The sequence below is a fragment of the Strigops habroptila genome, chromosome 4 (genome assembly GCF_004027225.2).
Source record: "Strigops habroptila isolate Jane chromosome 4, bStrHab1.2.pri, whole genome shotgun sequence".
NCBI lineage: Eukaryota > Metazoa > Chordata > Aves > Psittaciformes > Psittacidae > Strigops > Strigops habroptila.
The window spans coordinates 53,916,609-53,938,065 of NC_046358.1; the positions used below are offsets into that span (position 1 = coordinate 53,916,609).

The following is a 21,457-nucleotide window of genomic DNA, read 5'->3' on the forward strand; positions in this document are numbered from 1 at the left end:
TGATAGTCTCCTTGCAAGACACGCTAAAAAAAAATACTGAAAAAATATATTTGTCACTGATATTAGAACACAGAAAAGATGGAAAGAAGTGTTTTCTTGGAGCATTTTTTTGTGTGTGTGTGCATTAATGACTGGAAGAGAACAGTGAGGCACAACTGTTTGAATCTAGTAATTTAACACTATCCATTTCTGGAATAGTCTTGGAGAGAGTTCTGCATGAATGAATCCTCGAGAAAGTTATGGTTTCTCTGTTTTTACAGTGACTTAATTTTTTTCTTAAAATATGCATGATTTACAAAACATTTCAAAACGATATTTTTGCTTCCATTTTATAAAATTTGTCTTCACAGATAAGCTTTTGGGTGTTTCTTGGTGCACTATATCAGATGTGAAGACCATTTTGAGGAAAATAAATCTGATGTTTTCCTGTAGCCCTGACCAACACTGTAGTCTGCATTTGCAGTAGTTATTTCTCATTATAATTGCTGAAATTTCTTTCTCATGAAGTCTAAGGGTATGTAACAGTCTGCCTTATAAATATGTATAAATAAATATATATGTCTTATATCACAGAGGCACTCAGAGGTTTTTAATTATGTCACTTTGTATGGCTATAGACATTTCAAAGCTCTCCTTTGTGCTCTCTGTTATAAACATATTTTATTTCTTTTGAAGTCTGTGTGATATACATACTAGCAATTAAAAACCCAGCTTAGGCTTTGAGACACAAGTTCTTCTTAATTAAAACTCAAACAAAAGCTACAAGCAAACGCCCCACTATATGATTAAGGTCTAAAGTGTTATGATACATTAGAATCATTGTTAACTGCTAGGATTTAAAAAATCAATACACAGGAAAAAGGATCAACTGGTTCCAATTAGTGAAACCAATGAAAGCATCCAACAAAACATAACTAAACAATGCAACCCAGAACCCCTACACCCAAATCCTTTCGAAAGTGGTCCTGATTAGAAATATACCACAGGCTATAAAGGGTTCTCATAATGTATTTATTACCATGACCCAATGAAGTGATATGTTTAGCTTTATATTGTAGCTCTCCAAATCAGAGAGATGTTTTTGTTTTGCCATTTCTCAAGTCATTAGCACTTTGTGTAATGTGTTACAAAAGCTACATTTCCAGGTCTAACCTGAGCTTCTAAATTAATTGGTACCTTTTTGAGTGACTGAATATTTCATAAGCACTTTCAACAGTTAATGTTTGCATACTCTTTAGTCTGATTTACTTGAAGAACATAAAGAATTCCAAAATAAAAACATTTTGCTTAAACTTACCACACCCCCTTATATCAATTTTTTATGATTAAGATATCAATATAACTAGTTAGACTAATCGCTAGTGTGAACTAGATTAAACTATATGGTTTTATGTCATCTCAACTTTTTTTATATTAAATACTTTTATCCAGTTTATGGATTTGAATAGACATACCCAAACTGTACAGACAGAGGCTAGTTCTGTGGGCCTGCTCACTGTACGTAGTGCTATTATTTAAATTATGTACATGGAAGTCTTGACAGGATTGAAGCTGTACTTCGTGAAAAAGAAAAAGAATAGTAAACATTTTCATTGCTCTGGTCTTTTGGTCAGAGGGTCATATTTCAGTGACACCTGTCACAATCATGCCTGCTTCTAATGTTAAAAGTTAATGTCTATTACCATTTCTAGTTCTTAAAACTCCACAACTATAAATTACATTGTAATCAACCTAACACATACGTCAAGTTCTCCATGTTGTTGAATACATTTTATAAGTAATATCAACTAGGATGCATGCAGTATACTTCCTGACACAAAATGAATTTGTTACCTACTGCAATCACGTATGTATCTTTATTTTTTACTTTACCAGTGTATGTATGTTTCTAACCTTAACAGTTAAGGGCTAAATACATGAATGCTGTACTACACTGAAATCAATAAGACAGCTCACTTACTTACATGCTGTGTTCTGTGGAACTGTGTCCCAAATAGTGTACTGAGAAACAGTATCAACTGTTTATGAGAAAAAGGAATAAGAGGGATAACGATGCTAATAATAAGGAACTTGAAACAGCAATACATTTGCTTAGCACATTAGAAAAGATTGCATTCTGGAATTTGATCCGTTCTTCATTTGTACAAATAGTGACAAGAAAAATGTATGATATTAAAATGTGCTTATTTTCAAATCCCATTTAATTTGTTAGCAGAAAAAGGGTCAAATATAAATTGAAAATTACAAGTAGGCTTTCTTCACTTGGCTTCAAAAATTTGCCGTTTTCTTCTGTAGGTAGGTTGTTTTGTATTATATATATATTTAATTTTCATTATAGCAGTAATTGTTGTATCTAAAATATGCAGAGTGTTTAACTATGGTTGAAAGGCTTGTAGGTTGAAGGAGCTTATCGCTACTTGGAACTTAAGGCCTTCTCTTCTGACCCTGGATGCCAGTGGCAAATTTCCTTTTGACCCATGTCCCAGCTTAGTTGCCAATGAAGTTGCTTACCTTTAGCAAAATAAAACTCCTACTGAGGAAGAAATACAACTTCATATGAAAAAGCAAGCTCCTATGTAGGAGTTTGCACTGCTAAAACAATAGTGGAAGCTCCATTTCTTGTATTTCATCATGTGTCAGTGCTTTTGGCTTTTTGTTGCCCTAGACATATAAAGTCAAATTGTAACAAACTAATACTGTAAGCATTTATCTAGAAAGATGCATATAGGTACAGTACTGAAAGGACTGAAATTTTCTGGTCAGTTTGGATTCTGCGGAAACCTGTAGATGTACTTTATCAGTCTTTTGTTAAAGGAGTTTCACATTAAGGAGATCTTTGATTTGAGTGTCAGATATAAAGAACATACTATCCTGCAGTGTTCGGTCTCTATGGCGACTGAGCAACCTAGAGAAGGGTATAAGGAAAAGGGCAAACATACAGTAATATTTCCTCAATATCCTCTTCCAATATCCCACAAAATATGATTAATAGGCTTCTTGATTCAGAAGTTGTACATTCAGGTTTAATGGCCCTTGATAGATTTATCATCTATGAACATATCCAATTGCTTTGAAACCCTTTAATAGACAGCTGGAACGTCTGTTGGGATAAGCTCAGCAGTTAACAATATGCTGTATATTTGAACCTAGTACTTTGTAGCTGTCCCCTAGATTTTATATTATAATGGACAAGGAATGGTTGTTCCCTATTCATCTTCTCTGTTACACTACCTTCAGTTTGCTGTTCTCGAGGTTGAAAAGTAAATATATATTTGTTTATTCCTGCTATGAAAGCTGTTCTGCACTTTGGTCATTCTCATCACCCTTATCTGCAGTTAGCTTGGAAAGAAATCTTTTGTGCAAAATGTCTCTGTTCTGAGCAACTTCAAACTTTGGCACTGACTAATGACAAACTTTGTGGCAATCCTTTTCACCTCAGTTGGTTTTAAACTCCCTTTCTGAACAGGGAGTCTGTCTTGAAGTGGGGTATTGATGTGTGGATGTTGTGTGGTGATGAGAGAATCCTGACAACATCAAAGATATCAGATTTTTTTTTCTTAAGACATATATGAAAATGCTTTACTGGGAACTTTAGAAATTGCGGACCCACCAGTGGTTCAGAAATGTCATCTGTAAAACTTGTAAAACCACTTGTGGGGAAAAAAAAAAAGGACATAGCATTAGTAGTCAGAAAAAATGAAGAGCACATTTGGGAAACTCACATGCAACTGAGAATAACAAGAACCTAATATGCAACCTGACGCAGCCACTGCCTCAAAAGCCTAAGCTCAATGGCAAATAGAAGAAATAAAAGAAGGGTTGTCCTTGTCTTCTCTAAACAACTTGACCCTTTGGAAAAGGTTAACTATCAGTATTTTTTTTAAGAGGGCTTGATTTGTCTAACTGTGTCACCTCACTTCAGATCTGACCAATGACATCTGACATTTTTCTGCCAAAGGGCAGATCCAGCCAAACTAGGCTCATTTTGCTTCTTTTCACCTCCTCCTGCAAACATTAAAGTGGTTTCAGGCTAATCAGGATTCTCTTACTCTAGTCAGGTCATTCATGATACTGCCTCCTTCCTGGTTAGTGGTTTGGTCTCAAGTCACTGTCTCCCTTCTGACTCTTAGACACGTATGTGTTTTGGATTAAAGTAAATAATTTCTCTTTTCCACTCCCCCCTTTCTTTTTTGTTTGTCATTAGCTGTCACAATGAAATCCTGTTGTTATATATATTTTTTTTTCTTACCTTTATTTCTTCAAATTGCTGTTAGTTTGACCCACATATCCTAATATTTACTTTGGTCCCTATTGACATGAATTAACAAAGTTTAATGTTAGTCATGTTCTCATAAAAGTTCTTCAAGAGTTATATAAGATTAAGCTGAGACCTGCTCAATAGCTGTTTAAAATTTATTGCCCCATAGATAGGGATAATGAGAGGCTAACATACTCATGTTGGGAATAAATCCTCATGTCTATTAAGATTTGTTTGAATAGGTTTCCATCACAACAGGTGCACAATTATTTTAGGAGTAAAATATTATCAGCCTTCCAAATTAGCCAGGGCAAAATGCAAGTTGTCTGATTAAATAATCAAACCCAATACTTAAAATGCACTTGATTTCCACAGGAATTTTAAGATGCTAAGTCCCAGTCTATCAGTGAAACTGTGATTGTTTGCAGCATGCAAGTAGCAGCTTGTAGAGTATCCTGTTTGGTATGTTTTACATAATTCATCCTACATTATACAAGACAAAACCGCTTAAAAAGCATATAATAATAGGTTTTACTTCTAGTCAAGCAGTTTTAATCTACCAATGAAGGCATTATACTGTGCATTAAAATCAGAAAAAAGTGGGCCTCTAATGGAAAATAGTTTGAGAGTATTCTGCATTCAATTAGGAGGCACATCAGTTTAGAAATACAAAACCCTGTGTTGTTTTTTAAATAATTTAGTTTATGAAGGGGGAGGGAAAAAAGGGAATATCCTCTGAATCTGAAGTGCAGCTTCCAGTGTGGAGATCACATATGTCCCCAGCTATAGAATAGCTGAGTAAACACAGTGACCCAGAGACCCAAGAAACAGGTAAAATCTAAAACAGTAGGTTCACCATGAACAGAAAACTTAACAGTGCAGCTGTCAGATGCAGATTAGATACAGGTAACTGTTTGTTTTCATATCTGAATCTGTTTGTCAATCAAGGAATGCTATGAATCAGGAGATGGGATCTCAAATACAAAACCACAGAGACAGCATCTGGAGGAGCTCCAAGCCACAAAAATTAGGGAAGAAGCACAGAGGGAACAAAAACTGTAAATGCTTGCATGGATTCTGTCTCTATATACATTGAATTTAAATAATTGTGTTGATACATCAGTAATAATAATTGCTGATAAAAATTATAGTCCTTATTTTGGGCAGCAATATGTTTTACTAAATGTGAAATTAAATGCAATTTATATTAATTAGGGATAATATGAAAGTATGTAAGTGGTTGACATTTCCGACATTTTTAAACATACTACTATATATGTGAAGATACATCTTTTGCATTTGTTTTGACTTGAAAATACTGTAGATTGATGTAGGCCCCTAGTGTGTTTTTTTGAAATAAGATCACAGTTCTAAATCTGAAGATCAGAAAATTGTTTATAGGCAAGGTTCATTATACTTTGAAATTTAGTTATGGGATTTGATCATTGATGTAACTGTTTACTAGACAATTGTAGTTCTCTAGAAGCTGGGATATAGTTGTATTACACATACTAAAAATCTACTGTTAAAATGCAGGTAGTGTACTCAAGTTGCAGGATTTCAAAAGTCTGTATAGCGTATACAGACATTTTATGTAGGTTTGTGCAACTTAAGTTTTTCTGAATGTGGGAAAACTTGCAGAGACTTCAAATTTTTATTTGTGACATCAAAGGAATACAAAGGTTTGTGAAGGAAGGTAAAGAAAATGAAATTGGCATAACTGTTCTGTGGTTTGGTTTTTTGGTTTTTTTTAGATTCATAAAGAATCATAGAGTTCCTTTTAACTTCTAACTGAAATAACTTTTTACCTTTGCTGCTTTACTCTGGTGCCAGGATCAATTTGCCTAAATATTGTTGAGATTCTGCAACAGTCACAGGATGACTGTAGATTTTCTTTTAGGTGCTGCAGTGAATAGATGCTTCCTACTTCAGGATATATTAATAAATTAATTAACCCTTTTCTCTATTTTGTAGTTGTTTTCTTCACCTCCCAAGGGTTCTGTAGTGTAATTTTGGGTCTCAGACCTCAGCCAGAGGTAGGGTGACCACTTTTTCTGAAATGTAAGGATTTCTCTAAAAAGAAATACTCTAGCCTGTCTATGGTCTGACGCTTTTCGAGATAACAGTGGTTGACAAGGGCATTTTGGGTCTCTCTGCATACTCTCAAATAATATAGAATCATAGAATCAACTAGGTTGGAAAAGACCTTTAGGATCATAAAGTCCAACCTTTACCCCAGGACTGCCATATCCACCACTAAACCATGTCACTAAGGGCCTCATCTGCATGTTTTTTGAACACTTCCAGGGACAGTGATTCCACCATTTCCCTCGGCAGCCTGTTCCAATGCCTGACCACCCTTTTAGTGAAGAAATTTCTCCTAATATCTAATCTAAACCTCCCCTGGTGCAGCTTGAGGACATTACCTTTAGTCCTGTCACTTGTTACTTGGGAGACGAGACCAGCCACCTCCTCACTCCATCCTCCTTTCAGGTAATCGTAGAGAGTGGTAAGGTCCCCCCTGAGCCTTCTCTTCTCCAGACTAAACAACTCCAGTTCCCTCAGCCTTTCCTCACAAGACTTGTTCTCTGGACCCTTCACCAGCTTGTTTGGACATGCTGCAGCAGTTCAATGTCTTTCTTGTAGCGACAGGCCCAAAACTGAACACAGTACCCAAGGTATAGCCTCGCCAATGCTGAGTACAGGGGATTGATCACTGCCCTGGCCCTGCTGGCCACGCTATTTCTGATACAAGCCAGGATGCTGTTGGCCTTCTTGGCTGCCTGGGCACACCACTGGCTCATACTCAGCAGTCAGCACTCCCAGGTCCTTTTCTGATAGGCAGCAGATATAAGGGTGTTAGATGCTTAATGTATATTATAAACCACAGTCATGATCTATCTGCAGTAGTGAGTTCTAAAGCCCTTTAAAAAAATCTGACCCAGAGACCGCTAAATCTAGGAAATCCCTTGGAAAAATACCTGAGATATTTGCAGATGCAGACAGGTTGAAAATTTTAAGTATATTTAAATTGTACAGAGGAAATAATGATAAAATACATTGTTTCAGTTCAAAATTATTTTGCAGTCACAATTAGCCTTTATTTTGGCAGTATCACAGCATCACAGTTACACTTCTGAGAAATGTGTCAGAAACATTGCATTGGGTTGCAGTAGGTATGTTGCTCCAGACATAACTAATTCTTTTTTTAATAAAACACTTAAAAGGAAGATGATTAACTTTCAAAACCAATTGAAAGAAGTCTCAGTAGAAATCTGTTTTCCTTGCTCCTGCTTCTTCTTCAGTTGTGTTCTTATTTTTAGTGTCCTGTTATAAAGGATAAATATGATGAAATTGTGGTTGCTGTAGAAATAAAGTAATGAAAATGCAACCTGGATAATGTTTTATTGTCTTAAGGAGAGAGGAACAATTAGGGAATCCTGATTTCCTAAATATATCCCAGGTCTATTTATAATATATTGAATTAGAATGCTGTTACTACAGAATACAAAACCTCTAGGTATGTTTCCTACATGCTCCCACTGCTTCAAGATTTATTATGAATCATCTTTAAACTGTGTGCTTAAAGTTGTGCTTTTGAATATTAAATTATATTTAGTCTTTTGAATAGGCAGTGTTTATGTTTTCATTCTGAGTGATCCTGTTTGAGTCGTAGAGTACCTATATAAGCACAACAATTTAACATGATACCACTCTCTTGTTTGGGACTGTGAGAAATTTCATTACCAAAGATTCTGTAGCAAAGGGCTGTGTTAAATGTTTTGGTTTGTGGTCAACTACGTATACAAGTGAATTGAATTAAGAAAATTTCCAACTGTACTTTTAGTTGCTGGTAAGAAACATCTGGCTAAACATACTCATGCTTGTGGTTACAGTATAATTATACCAGAACACTCTTAGAATATGTGTGGAACTTCAGTCTACAAATATAGGCCACCTTCTTTGTGCTCTGGTTAATGTGATTTAGGAGGGTTTTCTGCAGTTAGAGAACTTGACTGGTAATTTTGTAGTGTATTTCATAGGAGCACAACAAGCTTGTCATAGAATTCCCATTTGTTCTGGAATGTGGTCTTTTTATTAATTAATTATAAAATGATCCTTGAAGGAAAACCAAGCATAGTTTACTTGTTTGGTTTTTGTTTCTCATACCCATACAGTGAAGTTGTGGTTATTTCAAAAGACATAAGATAATTCATATTTGTAGCATTAATACAACCTACTGAATTGGTTATACAGATTACTAGGTTGTGTGTACAGATAAGTAGCACTTTCAATTTATGACTGCTTGATTATGAAAGAAATTTAAAATAATATTCAGATTCACAAGCCTGAAGCTGTCAGTTTTGACCACTTAATGCTATTAATAATGAATATGTCAATGGACCTGTTTCAAAGCCCACTTAAATAAGGGAAATTTCTTCAACTGACTTCTGTGGGCATATTCTAAATGTATAAAATGTTGTTGCTTTTCCATACATACCAAAGGCTTTTAACTAAATTGTCTCTTCTCAGATGAGGTAGGAAGTTTCTTCTTTACAGCTTCTATGATAGACAGTCTATGCTAATGTCCTTGTTTTGCAATAAACTTTGCTTCTTCATTACTTATGACCAGAGGCAATAAAAATCTTCAGAGGCAAATATAAGTTTTTCATTGATATACTTGTTTGTATTTGTAAGACATGAAAGATGAACATGTAATTAAGATCAAAATTAAAATTTATATTTAAAGTATATAAATCTTACAGTACTAATATTCCTCATATTTATATTTAGACATTTCTGACTGGTGTAGCTAATAACTACTAACTAAAAACTCATGGAAGTAACTTATTTAAGAAGATATAAAAAGTAACTGCAAGACATCATAAGTCAGAGTACATTTCACAAGGGCACATCTCCTCTCCTGTGTATACTGTGCATTCTGGATGCAAGAGAAGAAATGCATTTGGGTTACAATTTTGTGTTTAGGAAGAGAGGCATGATTCCTAGAGTGTTTTGGAGTAGAATCCTCAGTGTTAGCTTTAAGGCAAATGAACTCCAATAATTGAATCCTAATATGTAAATCAGTTAGCCTTTTTATAAAAAAGCTGCAGGGGCACCTATGGGAAGTATCTCTTCCCATCTTGCACCTATAGAGAAAAGTATTAATTCCTGTTGTTCTCATAGAGCTTCCTGGTACACAGATGCTCAAATTCAATAGAAGACACCACATCATCCACCTTAAAACTACATTAGCCCCACAGGAAGTTACAGTGTTTATATGTTTTTTCACCTGATTTGCAGATAAAACTGTAGAATCATAGAACAGTTTGGGTTGGAAACGACCTTAAGATCATCTAGTTCCAACCCCCCTGACATGGGCAGGGACACCTCACTCTAGACCATGTCGCTCAAGGCTCTGTCCAACATGTCCAACAGCAGGAGTACACATACAGGCTGTAAGAACTTCAACTTTACCATCATCCCATGTGCGTATTTGTAGACATTACAGTGCAAAACATTCCTCACTATTTAAAGAGAAGAATCATGTTGTTTCTGCAAATACTGTGACAAAAAGCAGGAAAAAAAAGAAGAAAACCAAAACAAAACCAAACCTTCTTTTTTGCAGTTTTCTCTTTAAAATACAAAACTTAATTAAAACATAAGATTCTTTTTCATCTTTCATTATTAATCCATAGTTTAGATAATGTGAGAAGACTGAACAAACAAGCAAAAGTGTCTTTTACATCATGAACTTTTTTATGAAATACAAATATCAGCTGAAGAAATCATAAGTAACTACGAGTCCTGTTATATAGGGAAATTAATGTCATCTAATTCATGAGCTATACTCATCAAATGAGATATTAAACTAACTTCCTCTAAGCTCAGCTTCCTTCCAGTCATTTTTATGCATGTACATATACAATTCTCTTTCGAGAATGAGATAGAACAGATATTCAGTTCATCCCTATGATTGAAGATACAAGTTTTAATTGGAGAGCTTTTCCTTCCAAACAAGTGCTTTTTTACACTTGCATTGCAACAGGAAGAAATACTAGTTCAAAAAGAATGAAAAATTGTCTAGATAACTTGGAATTGTATCATGTTTACATAATAAAAAAAATAAGATTCATTTTGAAGAGTATCATGGTACCCAGAAATCACTTGTTAACGTTAAAATTGAATATGGAAACAAAATTATTTTTATCCAGCTGTATGCTGTTATGAAAGAACAATCAATGGAATGGAGCAATTTCAAAATCAGCCCTGAATCCTTCATTTACGTTTTTTTCTTCAGCAGGCGCCTAATCTTTTCATGTTGCTTGATAAGATCCTACTTATCCCAGACTGTGGTCAGTTGTGACTCTCAACATTGTAATTCCATAGAAGACATTACCTATGATTGTATATAAGCAAAAGAAATTATCCTTTCACATCTAAAAGAGAAAGTTATAAAAAAGTATGTTACACCTTTTACTGCAATGTTTTATATGAATGTTAGAGCTGGCTTAGCATTTGTGTGTCAGACCACCCATTCCTCAAGGCAGGTGCAAATACTAATCTAGAAATCTAGAACTAATTTCGCCCCCCCCCCGGAAATGAAGGGTAGGGATTTTCCATTGATTTCAAACTTCTAAGACATTACTTAACTAAATGAAGATATAGTGACACTGCTAGTGCAGCAGAACTCCATTCAGTACATTTTATGAGTCAGAAGAGAGAGAAAAAAAAATATCGAGAAAGCAAAATAATGTTTAGGGCAAAATGCCATTATGTTCGAACTCTCAAGCTGGTGTGAAAGGTGCGGCAGCATTTCTGTATGTAAGCACCTCATTCTCAGTTTCACATCTGTAGTTTCGCATTAAACTATAAGATGCTCATGGAGAGAGTTATCAGTTTAATAAGAAAGTGCATATAAAATTTCTAATACTATGTACAGTTTTGTAAGTCAAACATTAGGACAAAGCAGTCTCGGACTTAAAACTGGGATAGTTAATAGAATATATTTATATGTATAGGCTTCTTTACTAACATTTCTACATACCTAATATAGCGAGGAGAGGTAGAATGTCATTAAACCCAGCGTTATTCCATAATGTTCAGTGATGATTTTTTTGGATTTGTATTTGACACCTCTTCTATTGGTCCTCCGACAATTGCAAAATTCAGCCAAAGCTGATGAAAGAGCCCATGTGTTTTGAGTCAGGTTCAGAGATAAAATAATAGGGAAGGTAGACAACTGGCTTCACTTACTGTTTATGGCAACATGGGGATCAGTTCTCATACCATGGTAAATAATGGATATTTCTACTGAAGTTTCTGGATCTACATGTATTGTGTAAATAATGTGAAGAGAGAATTAGTCCTGCTGAGCTGTTAATTCCAGTGTAATGAACAAGCTACAAGCACTGTGATCATTATTATTGAGGTACTTGATTTTTCTGATATTTAGTATTTGTGTCCCATCTTCATTCAGAAGGAAAAACTTTGGATATCTCGATTTGCCTATGAGACTTCCCCTGGTTTGCTATGTGAGAACTTCAATTCTCAATAAGACAAATGGATTAGAGCCCTTGCAAATGTGAGAACTTACAGATTTAACTTTCCAACCATTTTAAAGACTTTCTCATCTGCTTGAGGAAGATATAACATTGGTCTGCTATTGTGTTTTGCACTTAATATGTCTTCTCTGATGACAAAAGGTGAACCAATCTTGTGCAATTTTTGCTTCAGATATTAACTTCCACAAAAAAACCTGGTAAGCATGATTTGTGTGGGGATGTTTGCACAGAGAATGTTCTGATCCTGAAAGTTTATTCCTACTGTGACGTTCAAGTATTTCTGCTATCCTTATTAACACAGTTTCTGGCAGCTCAGTGTGTTTTCTCTACAGAAAAGGAACTGTTATATAATTACATGGCAGTTAGATTTTATCTATTTTTTTTCTGTTTATGTATTCTTTTAACTTCCAATGCCTCCTTTATCCTTTGGATTTTTTATTCTTTAATATACCTTTTCATCCTGTTCTATGGCCCACAAATACAGTTTAGAATTTATACCCTTTTACACTTTTACTATCCTCAAAATAGCATTCACCTCCCTGATCCAGGGAAGTACTGTCATCGCTATTTAAATGGGCAAAACTGAAACTGAGGGTCAGGATATATTTTCAGCTTTCTCAATTCCTGAGTATCTTAAGCGGATGGATCACCTTTTCTCCTCTCTTGTATGTAAATTTTCTTACTTTAAAAGCAATGGAATTGAGCATTAGAGTCCTTAATAATATTAGTAATACAGATTTTGTTCTCTATATGTCACCACGGTGTTAATTTTGTTTTGGTGTGCTGTGCCCTGGGCTACAGTCTTCTCAGTTAACAAAATAAACCTACTCATTTTTCATTTCTCTTTACATCATATTTTAGTGTTTATATCACTGTACAGATTACTCATAGCCTGTTGCCTCTGCTATGTCGCTATATTCTAATTCAGCAAAACCAAGTTGGCTGCGAGCTTTTAGTTGCGATGTATAATACATATTTCGCTGTTTATATCCAGTATTATCATATTTTTTCCACAGAGTCTGAAAACTTCATACTGAGTATATATGAAGCATTTCTAAACCCACTAAAAGCATTAAAGCATCCATAACCAAATCTCTACTTGCTGCTGAAAAGCCCTATGTATAATTTATTAAAAAAATTGTCATCTTCTTTCTTCCACATACACATGCATGAATTAACACTTAATATGTACTTGAAGTAACACTTAATATGTAGTTCTAGTATTATTTAGAATGTAGGATGACAAGTTCTTCCGGAATTCAAGAATAATTCCAAGAATGTGGGCAACTGGCTAAAGTTTTGGGGAGTTTTTCTTTCTTTTTTTTTTTTTTAACAACAAACAATACTAAAATAGAATTGTATATGTGAAATAGTAACAAAATCTCAGTTAAACAGTTAATATCTTTCAAGGCTTATCTCAGAGTTCTTCTTTTCACATGTGTGAAAGAAAGTAAGTAGTCCAAGAGATTTGTTGGAATTCCACTTTTTGCTGGGCACTGGTTTGGAGGAGGGGGAGGTTGAAGTTCTGGCTAACATCACATTCTTTCCTACATTCCTGATGTGAATTACATTTTAGGACTCAACTGTGGATTCACCACATCCCTAAAAATGGCGTAATGTACCATTGTACTCCATGAGCTAACCAGGCACTACTCAATCCAGTCCTTTGCCTAGCAGATTACTTTGACAGTTTTGGAGCTGTTTGGTAGTAACTTGTTTATGCTGATCTCATCACTGCAGAAATTTTTTTATGAATGTAAAGAAATTATTTTATGAATTTGATTAGAACCATTGTGTAAAACAACCAAGGAAGAAAACCTCTGAATATGAGATATTCCTGAGAAAACGCTTGAGAATTACTAAGGAACAACGCAAGAACAAAAAGTCTGGCGAACACATGAGATCAAAAAAATGTTAACCACAAAAGAAACATTGTCTCAGAAGAGGTGGTTATTTGCAGGAGCAAAGCTAAGGTAGAATCATTTGCTGGCAAATGCTAAGTCAGGTAAGCCTGCCCCAGTTGCCATCGGGTTATGGCAAATATTTAGGGGAAATATTCAGCTAGACTACTACATACATGCTTGTATATATTCTTAATATATATTCTTTATACATTCTTAACACAGAATAAATTGATCTGTGATTTGTGTAGTCTGAAGAAGGGATATAACCTTCAGATTCTTTTGAGAAGGGAAAAAACTCTCTCAGTGTGACACATTAAATGGTTGAATAGGATACACTTGAACTTGAAACTCAGAGGTGCAAAGATGAAGTTAGGAGTTGTGAGGGCACTTAGACCCAGGGACTCCTGTCTCTATCCCAGCCCGGTGTCAGGGAGAGATCTGGATGTGCATTGCTCTTCTGCACATGTACTATCTCTCCTGGTTAGGCAAGATGTATGTGTGCACTGGATGAAAAACGTGGTATGATCCAAACTAACAGCAGGTGTAGGACCCTGATGTTTGCTGTGAGACATGGCAGCAGCTAAATTTGCACAGAGCCAGAGAGGTGGCTGTGGTGATGGAGGTGCAGCTAATCATGCAACAGTGGGTCCTTGCCTTCTTGCTTACCTGTCTGTGACCATACTGACATGGGAAAATGAAGGATCATTATGACCTTGCTTTCATATTCACTGTGCTACCTGCAATTTTATGGCTAGTCTAATAAAGACAGTTTGGCCTATGGTAAGTTTAGGATTGTATTAAAACTCTCCTATTTTGTGAATCAGATTAGTTTCAAATTGCTCCCATGTAAGAAATTACTTAAGCATCTGAGGTTTAGTATATGTGAAACTAGGATGAATCCTGAAGACTGTCAGTAAAGCATTTTCATCTTTCTCATAAGCATATCTAATTTATGTTTTGTTTTTCTAAACCTGACAAACAGATTTCTCTCTACCAAATGTTTTCAGTAGTTCCTAATATTAATTCCCATTACTGTTTATGGACATAGGGTATTAATTTTTCCTTGTCCAAAGCTTAAAACACAGAATCATTTTGAGACCTAAGGGAGTGGGGGGATCTCACACCTTCACAAGAGAAGCTATCCGGTGTTGTTTGCATGCTGGACATGTTTGCTGTACTGCCTTCTGCACTGGGATGCTACAAAGCACAATGGAAGCATTTATGAAACTTTTTATTGACTAAGGACTGGGCGGTAGCATATAGGGACATCAATAATTGCTAACTGATCATGAAATAAAGAAATTCCAGTATTCTAGTGTTATAAAAAGAAGGGGGAAAAAAAAGTCATTCAGAACTTAGTCATATTGGTTCAGCTGTTGTAACCAAAGACTGATAAGATAATAGAGGTCTTTGTGGCTGTTTTCTACTGAAATGCTTTATCTTTATGATGCACTTGGGGCCCTTTAGAGTGGAAAGCTTTTTAAACTGTTGTTGGGTTAGAACTCAAATTAGATGCTACTGCAATGGCAAGGGGGCTCCTTAGGCAGGCACCCCTCACAAAGTGACTTTTATCTCCGAAGCCCTTCCATTAGATTGTTACTTTTTTCTGTTTTGCCTGTTTATTTTTGTTGACTTTTGTTGCCCTATTTTGTGGCATTTAAAAGGTGACCCAATCAAAAAAGGGTAAATGCTAAATGCTGGACAGAGCCTGTGAAGTAGAGACATCACAGCCTATCTGATGTGTGCTGCAGACTGCTGCGTTAGACAGAATGGTTTAACCAGGTTATCTCTGGGCAGCTAAGATCAAATACAATTTCTTTTATGTCTAGCATTGTGGTTTTGCTTTCTTTTCAAACAATGTGCATTAAAAAAACAAAAAACAATAAAACAAAAAAACCCCACCCAAAACAAAACAAAAACCAAAACCCAACCTACCACAGGAATCAGTTCAAAAAGGCTTTTTTTTTTTTTTTTTTTTTAAGCTGAAATTGCTTAACTTGATTCAAGATCATTTTTGATTGTTGGTTGAATTGTTTTGGTTAATGATACTGTGGAACTTCAGTTATGTGATTTAAAACCCTTCCTGATTTCTGGCAAAGTCTACGCTTCTTTCTTGCATTACTGTCTCTTGTTTTCCTAAAAGTCACACTATGTGTTTATTCTAAAAACATAACAGGACTAATCATTAGTGATTTATTAATTTGTATTTCCTGTAAGTACATGGAGCAGAAGTTAGTTTAGATGCAGTGCATAAACAATCATGATATTTGTCATGCTTTACACTAATCACAGAATTCAAGAGAACCAATAATACTTTGCAGCTGTGTAGAGATTCCATGCAAAGATCTCAAAGCACTTCAGAAGCATTAACTAACCAGGTATAAACCCTTCTTATTGGTAGTTTTTTACTGTGTGTACATGTTGGGAAACTAAGGCAAGCACATTCAAGAACCCACAGTAATTTCGTGTCACAGCTAGGAACCCTACTTCTGCATGCTTTGGATCATGCCTATAAATTTTTGGCTTATTTATGACTCCAGCATTTTGTCTTTTATTCACTTGAAAGTATATGTGGTTTTATCTTGTTTTCTTTTGCTGAGTGTCAAAGAGATTAGTTTAAATTATACTATGTAAGTCTAGAAGTCTATTTTTTGTTATTCCTGCTTATTTTTTTCCCTTACAAGCAGTTATTACTCTCCCTCTATCTCATGACAACTTGCCACAAGGACAGTTCCAAATTTAACACTGAAAAGCCTGCTGTGTTTGTCGTCATGGAGCTACATCTGTGTATAGACTGAATATGTAGTAAAAGGTAATAGAAATGTTGAAAGGTGATAAGGTAGAGATGTATATAGGAACTGTAGTAGTGTTATGTATCTGTACTGACAAGATACTAGGTTTTTAATCTTTTTTGCAATGCTTAAAGAAATCTAGGTAGATAAAATGCAAGATGATGTTTAGGGTTTTTATTAAATGCATCATAAGGTATACAACTATCTTTATTACTTTGTGTACCAGAAATCATGTAGTATTGTGATCAGTTTTAAAAGGTAGGCTTTTGCCAAAGAATTCTTTCTTTCTAAATCTAATTTTAGACCAGAAGTTGAACTTTTCTCTCTCTTTCAGCAGATTTGTAACTACTTTTTATTTTCTCACTCCTGGTTAGATTGACCTATGACCGGAATTTCTCAAAAGTTCTCTTTGATGCCTTAGTTCTGTCCAGTCTGACCATTTTATCTCTATTTGTGCTCAAATCCATGCAAAATAAAGGCTAAAATAACATTCATACAAGGAAAAATTAAAATATTGCTACAACCAAATTATTTTTCACCTTATGATTATAATGACAAAATTAATAACTATTTTTTCTGAACTTTTGATGAAACTGTTACATTTTCATTTTAAAAAGAAGTCCTTAAACACTCAGCTTCCCCCAACACTCAAAATTTTAAATTCTGCTGGGAAAGGGAGTCAATGGATCAAATTCAGTATATCTGAAGTCACTGAAATAAAGGCCTCTAAGAAAAATGTGTCAATTTTAAAGGTCTTTCCTAACTGAAGACCATTTTGTGATCGAGCCAAAGGTTAATAAAATCAGTAGTGAATGTAGCAATTTTACAGATAAGCTATTCACAACAAGTGTAGTTACTTGAATAAAAAGCTAATTCAGTTCTAAAATGCCACATGCAGTAGCAGTGAATAGCTGCTTTTAGGTGCTTTCTGGAGGAGGATAAAATACAGAATCACAGCACTCTTCTTTTCCAGCATCCCTGGCTGCCTGTAAATTGCTGTGAATGGGACTGTAGGCTGACAGACTCTATTAAGACAAACTGCCTTTCTCATCGGAGAGATAAAATAAATCAGGTGTTTAGTCAAATTAAAATACTTCAGATGGAGCAGGCCCTGGGGAGCACTGATCCACCTGACAAATCGGAGAGAAACTCAAGACAGATGTGTTTTGGGGATAAGGAAGACCCTATGAAAAAAAAATGCACTGCTATCTTTGGAGTAAGAGAATAGGATTAGAACAGAGAGAGCACTGTGATATAAAATATTTTACAGAAGCTGGCATACTTACCGTATATTTTTTACTCAGCTTTTTGTTTTATCTGCTTTTATGGCAAATACATTTTACAGATAGCTATATTTTTATTTTATTTATAGATATTTCTAGTCAGCAGCAGCAGATTATTTACTAGTAATTAGTTTAGGAATCTCATTTCTTGCTGTAAGTGGATGCAAAACAGATGATGATGGCACACAGCTACTGATGACCTCTCTTGGCCCAGCCAGATCAGCTCAATCTGATCTGCATTCTGAGCAAGTTTGTTTTTATTGGTATTCAAACTGTGAAATAATGGTTGGGGTTTTCCACTCTAAAATTAAATTAGACCTTCTCCCCCCCATTCATACAACAACATTCTGCATCTTATGCTTTTTCTTGTCGTAAGCAGTGTTTGGTTAGGTGTCTTGGAGCTTCATGGAGGTCTCATTATTTTCCAGGAGCACAGTGTACATTTTGTGGTCATCAGTTCTATTCTGTTTTTGGATTACATAGCACAGTACAAACTAAAGAGTACTTTAAATGGGGTCATTCACTTCAGATGTGTTTCTCTGGGGGCAAAAGGGAAAGAAAAAATATTACTATGAATTCCTGAAAAAGAACAGTTACTTCTGCCTGCTATTGTGTAAAATCGGGGGGGAGGGGGCGGAATTTGCTGCAACTATATCAAATTGTTCTAACTAATTATAACAAAATAATCAAATGCTTTGTAGCCTTAGCAAGCATTCTTTGTGGTAGCTTTCTACTCATATTATGGAGCAAGTACATGTATACAGAATAATATTGAAAAGGAGCAGGAGATTAATGTCTGCTTTGAGTGTGTAAAATATTTTATGACTGTAAGATCAGGGGCCTGCATTACAATGCCAAAGCTGCTTGACAGATGTGAAAGTCTCAGGTTGTGGTTTCCCAGGTGCCAGTGGATGGCAATAAGTATCATTTGAGGCACCAGGTTGCTTCCCATTGGCTTTTTAAAATAGCTGGAGTGGTTGGGCAAGGGAGTTTTTCTTTAGCAAAACAGTCTTTTATCCATGAAAATGAATTTCAGTATACAGTAACATATTAAAAAGCACCTAAATAACCTTTGATCCATGATGCAAAATCTTCAAGACTGAATAATACAGTTTAAGAAGGTTAAGGTAAGTCTATGCTGAAGTTGCAGATAATTGAGCTCATGGTGACAGTGTAGAGCTCAAGACAAGCTAATGGATCATGGCAAGGCAGTATCTATCTTCAGTGCAGACGTTTTCCTGGCCCCACACCTGCCTAAGCTTCCTCTCAAAAATCTTCTTATTTTTGTTGTTTTAAAACAACTTTTTGCACAGGACTCTTTTGCTTCAGTCATGCATTTCACACTAAGGTTTTGCAATGAATTGATCTGAATACAAAAGTGTCTTTCAGCTTTAACTTCACGCTACTATCATACTTCTTGTGACTGAGAAAATTACTAACCATTTCTAAACCTTCTACTGCAACAGAAGTTACTAATTTTTCCTTGTGTGGAGGCCCATGTCACATGTATACTGAATTAAGATTTGGCATTACAGGGTACTGGAACATCAGTTTGTTGCAGACTCTTTTAAAACTAAGATAGTTAACAATGGCTAAGAAATTGAATATTTTCTGTAATTTATGTCATTAAATGCAATTAAGAAAGGAACAGAAAAACAGGTACCCTTTTTACTGGAAGTTTGCTTTGTTTAGAGTGGATAACTTCAGCCATGCAGTTTCTTTTTCAATGGAAAAAAATTTCAGACAGAGGTTTTCTTGTATGCTGCTTTTGCAAATGAAATTCTGTTTAAGAATCATATTGGTCCCGTTATAGCATAATGTAAGTAGCAGAGTATCTTGGGTTTCTCACCTGCTTCTCACCTGTTTTGTCTTCCCACTCCTTATGAAACCTGTCAACGTCTTTCTTTGCTTCCCTAAAAGGTATCCATCTTACTCCTGGGAAGAAGGTGGAGTCATAATTTTGGTGACAGTTTCTCCATTCCCTCCCAGGTCCTGTTCCTCACAGATTTTCTTCCTCTTCAGAAGTCCTGTGACTTCTTTATCACAGTCCTCTATTTTGAATGGAAGACAGGAAGTATAATACCCTCTCTTTTGTGCCATTTCTCGTATCACTGTGGCAGATTACAGACCTAGTTCTTGATTTGATTGACTTCTCCCTCAGTTCTCCTGTACAACATAAAATTGCTTCATTTATCCCACTTTCAACTGTAAATCTCTTTCAGATGCTTTTCCAATATTTCTGAACTGCTACCTTACTGTAATTACATTACGTCTTACAGAGCTGTGGGTCTGAGATGCTCATACAAGGAAATGCAGTATACAACTCAAAATATAGGACCTGATGTGCTGTTTGTGACAGAGTAATATGTTCATACATAAGATAGGATATTTTGGATTGATTTGCAAAAGGACCCTGTACTCTTTACTTAGGAGACCCATGCAATTTACCCATAAACAGATCATTAAGCATCATTAGCGCAAAGAATAAATGTACCGTAGTTTCATATTAATTAAGTGCTCTCTGTAGAGTAAACTTTGAAAGTTACAAGAAAATTTTTAAGCCATTTTCTCAGGTTAGCCATTTCTCTTAGGGACAAGTAAAGCTCTTTTTTAATTCACATTCCATAACCAAAGCTTACATTTACTCAAATGACCTACCAGATATATGGGTATTTTAGAGAAATGATCAATAAACTATTAAACTGCTCCTTCCACTGAACAGTGTCTTTTAATTTTATTTTTTTTTTTTTAGTGTTTTTACATACTTGGGGGGAAAAAACCAAAACCCCACAGCTAAGTATATAAAGTGAAGGAAAATTACGTCTAATAAACTGTGACTGTGTTTATCACACTGGGCAGATTTCGATGGAAAAGATATAGGGATTTGTATACAGTGTATCGTTAATTACTCCTGTCAGAAAAAAAGAAATATTCTGTATCTTTTCTGCTCCAATTTTTGTTATATCCTCCACTGCTTCAAGCACAGCAAAGCTATGTGCTAGATTATTCTTTTGGGATTTGTTAGTAAAATATATATGCAAGCTGCCACTTGAAATAAGCATGTCGGCAATTCAGCCATTCTTTTTGTGACTATTGCTTGGTAACTATTGCCTATCTCATATTTACAGTAAATCTTTCCTGCACATTTAGGTACACCAGAAAGCCTGGCAGAAAAAGAGCGACAGCTCTCTACTATGATCACCCAGCTGATCAGCTTACGGGAGCAGCTCCTGGCTGCCCATGATGAACAGAAAAAGCTGGCAGCCTCACAAATTGAAAAACAACGGCAGCAAATGGACCTTGCTCGCCAACAGCAAGAACAGGTGAGGCTCCAAGAAAGAAACCTGCAAAAATGTTTCATGCAGAATGCTTATCATAAACACTGTTCTGCATGGTGCTTCCTTTTATCTTTTTTTGTTAATAAAGGTTAAATATCTTCAGGAATGACATCTTTTTCCAGAAAGGGGAAATATTATAGGACCCCGAGGAAAAAAAGTGGGTGTGGGCATTCAAATAAATAATTTCTTTCTTAGAATAAATGGCATTTCATAGATTTCACAGTTCTTGTTCCTTGCATTGAGATGCAAATTTGGGAGTTACAAATAAGCCAGACTATAACCATTATTTAACTCTTCCTCTTTTTGACAAGAAAATA

The 21,457-nt window shown here is 35.4% G+C and overlaps 1 protein-coding gene across 19 annotated transcripts in view; it reads left to right on the top strand.

The window, feature by feature from the left end:
* The window catches only part of SOX6 (SRY-box transcription factor 6), a 379,634-nt gene that overhangs the window by 203,878 nt on the left and 154,299 nt on the right, over positions 1-21,457 (top strand). For all 19 annotated transcript variants that reach the window (XM_030481391.1, XM_030481392.1, XM_030481383.1 and 16 more), the window contains one exon: positions 20,953-21,125. In XM_030481391.1, coding sequence (XP_030337251.1) covers positions 20,953-21,125 — 173 coding nt within the window. The remainder of the gene's footprint in view (positions 1-20,952; positions 21,126-21,457) is intronic.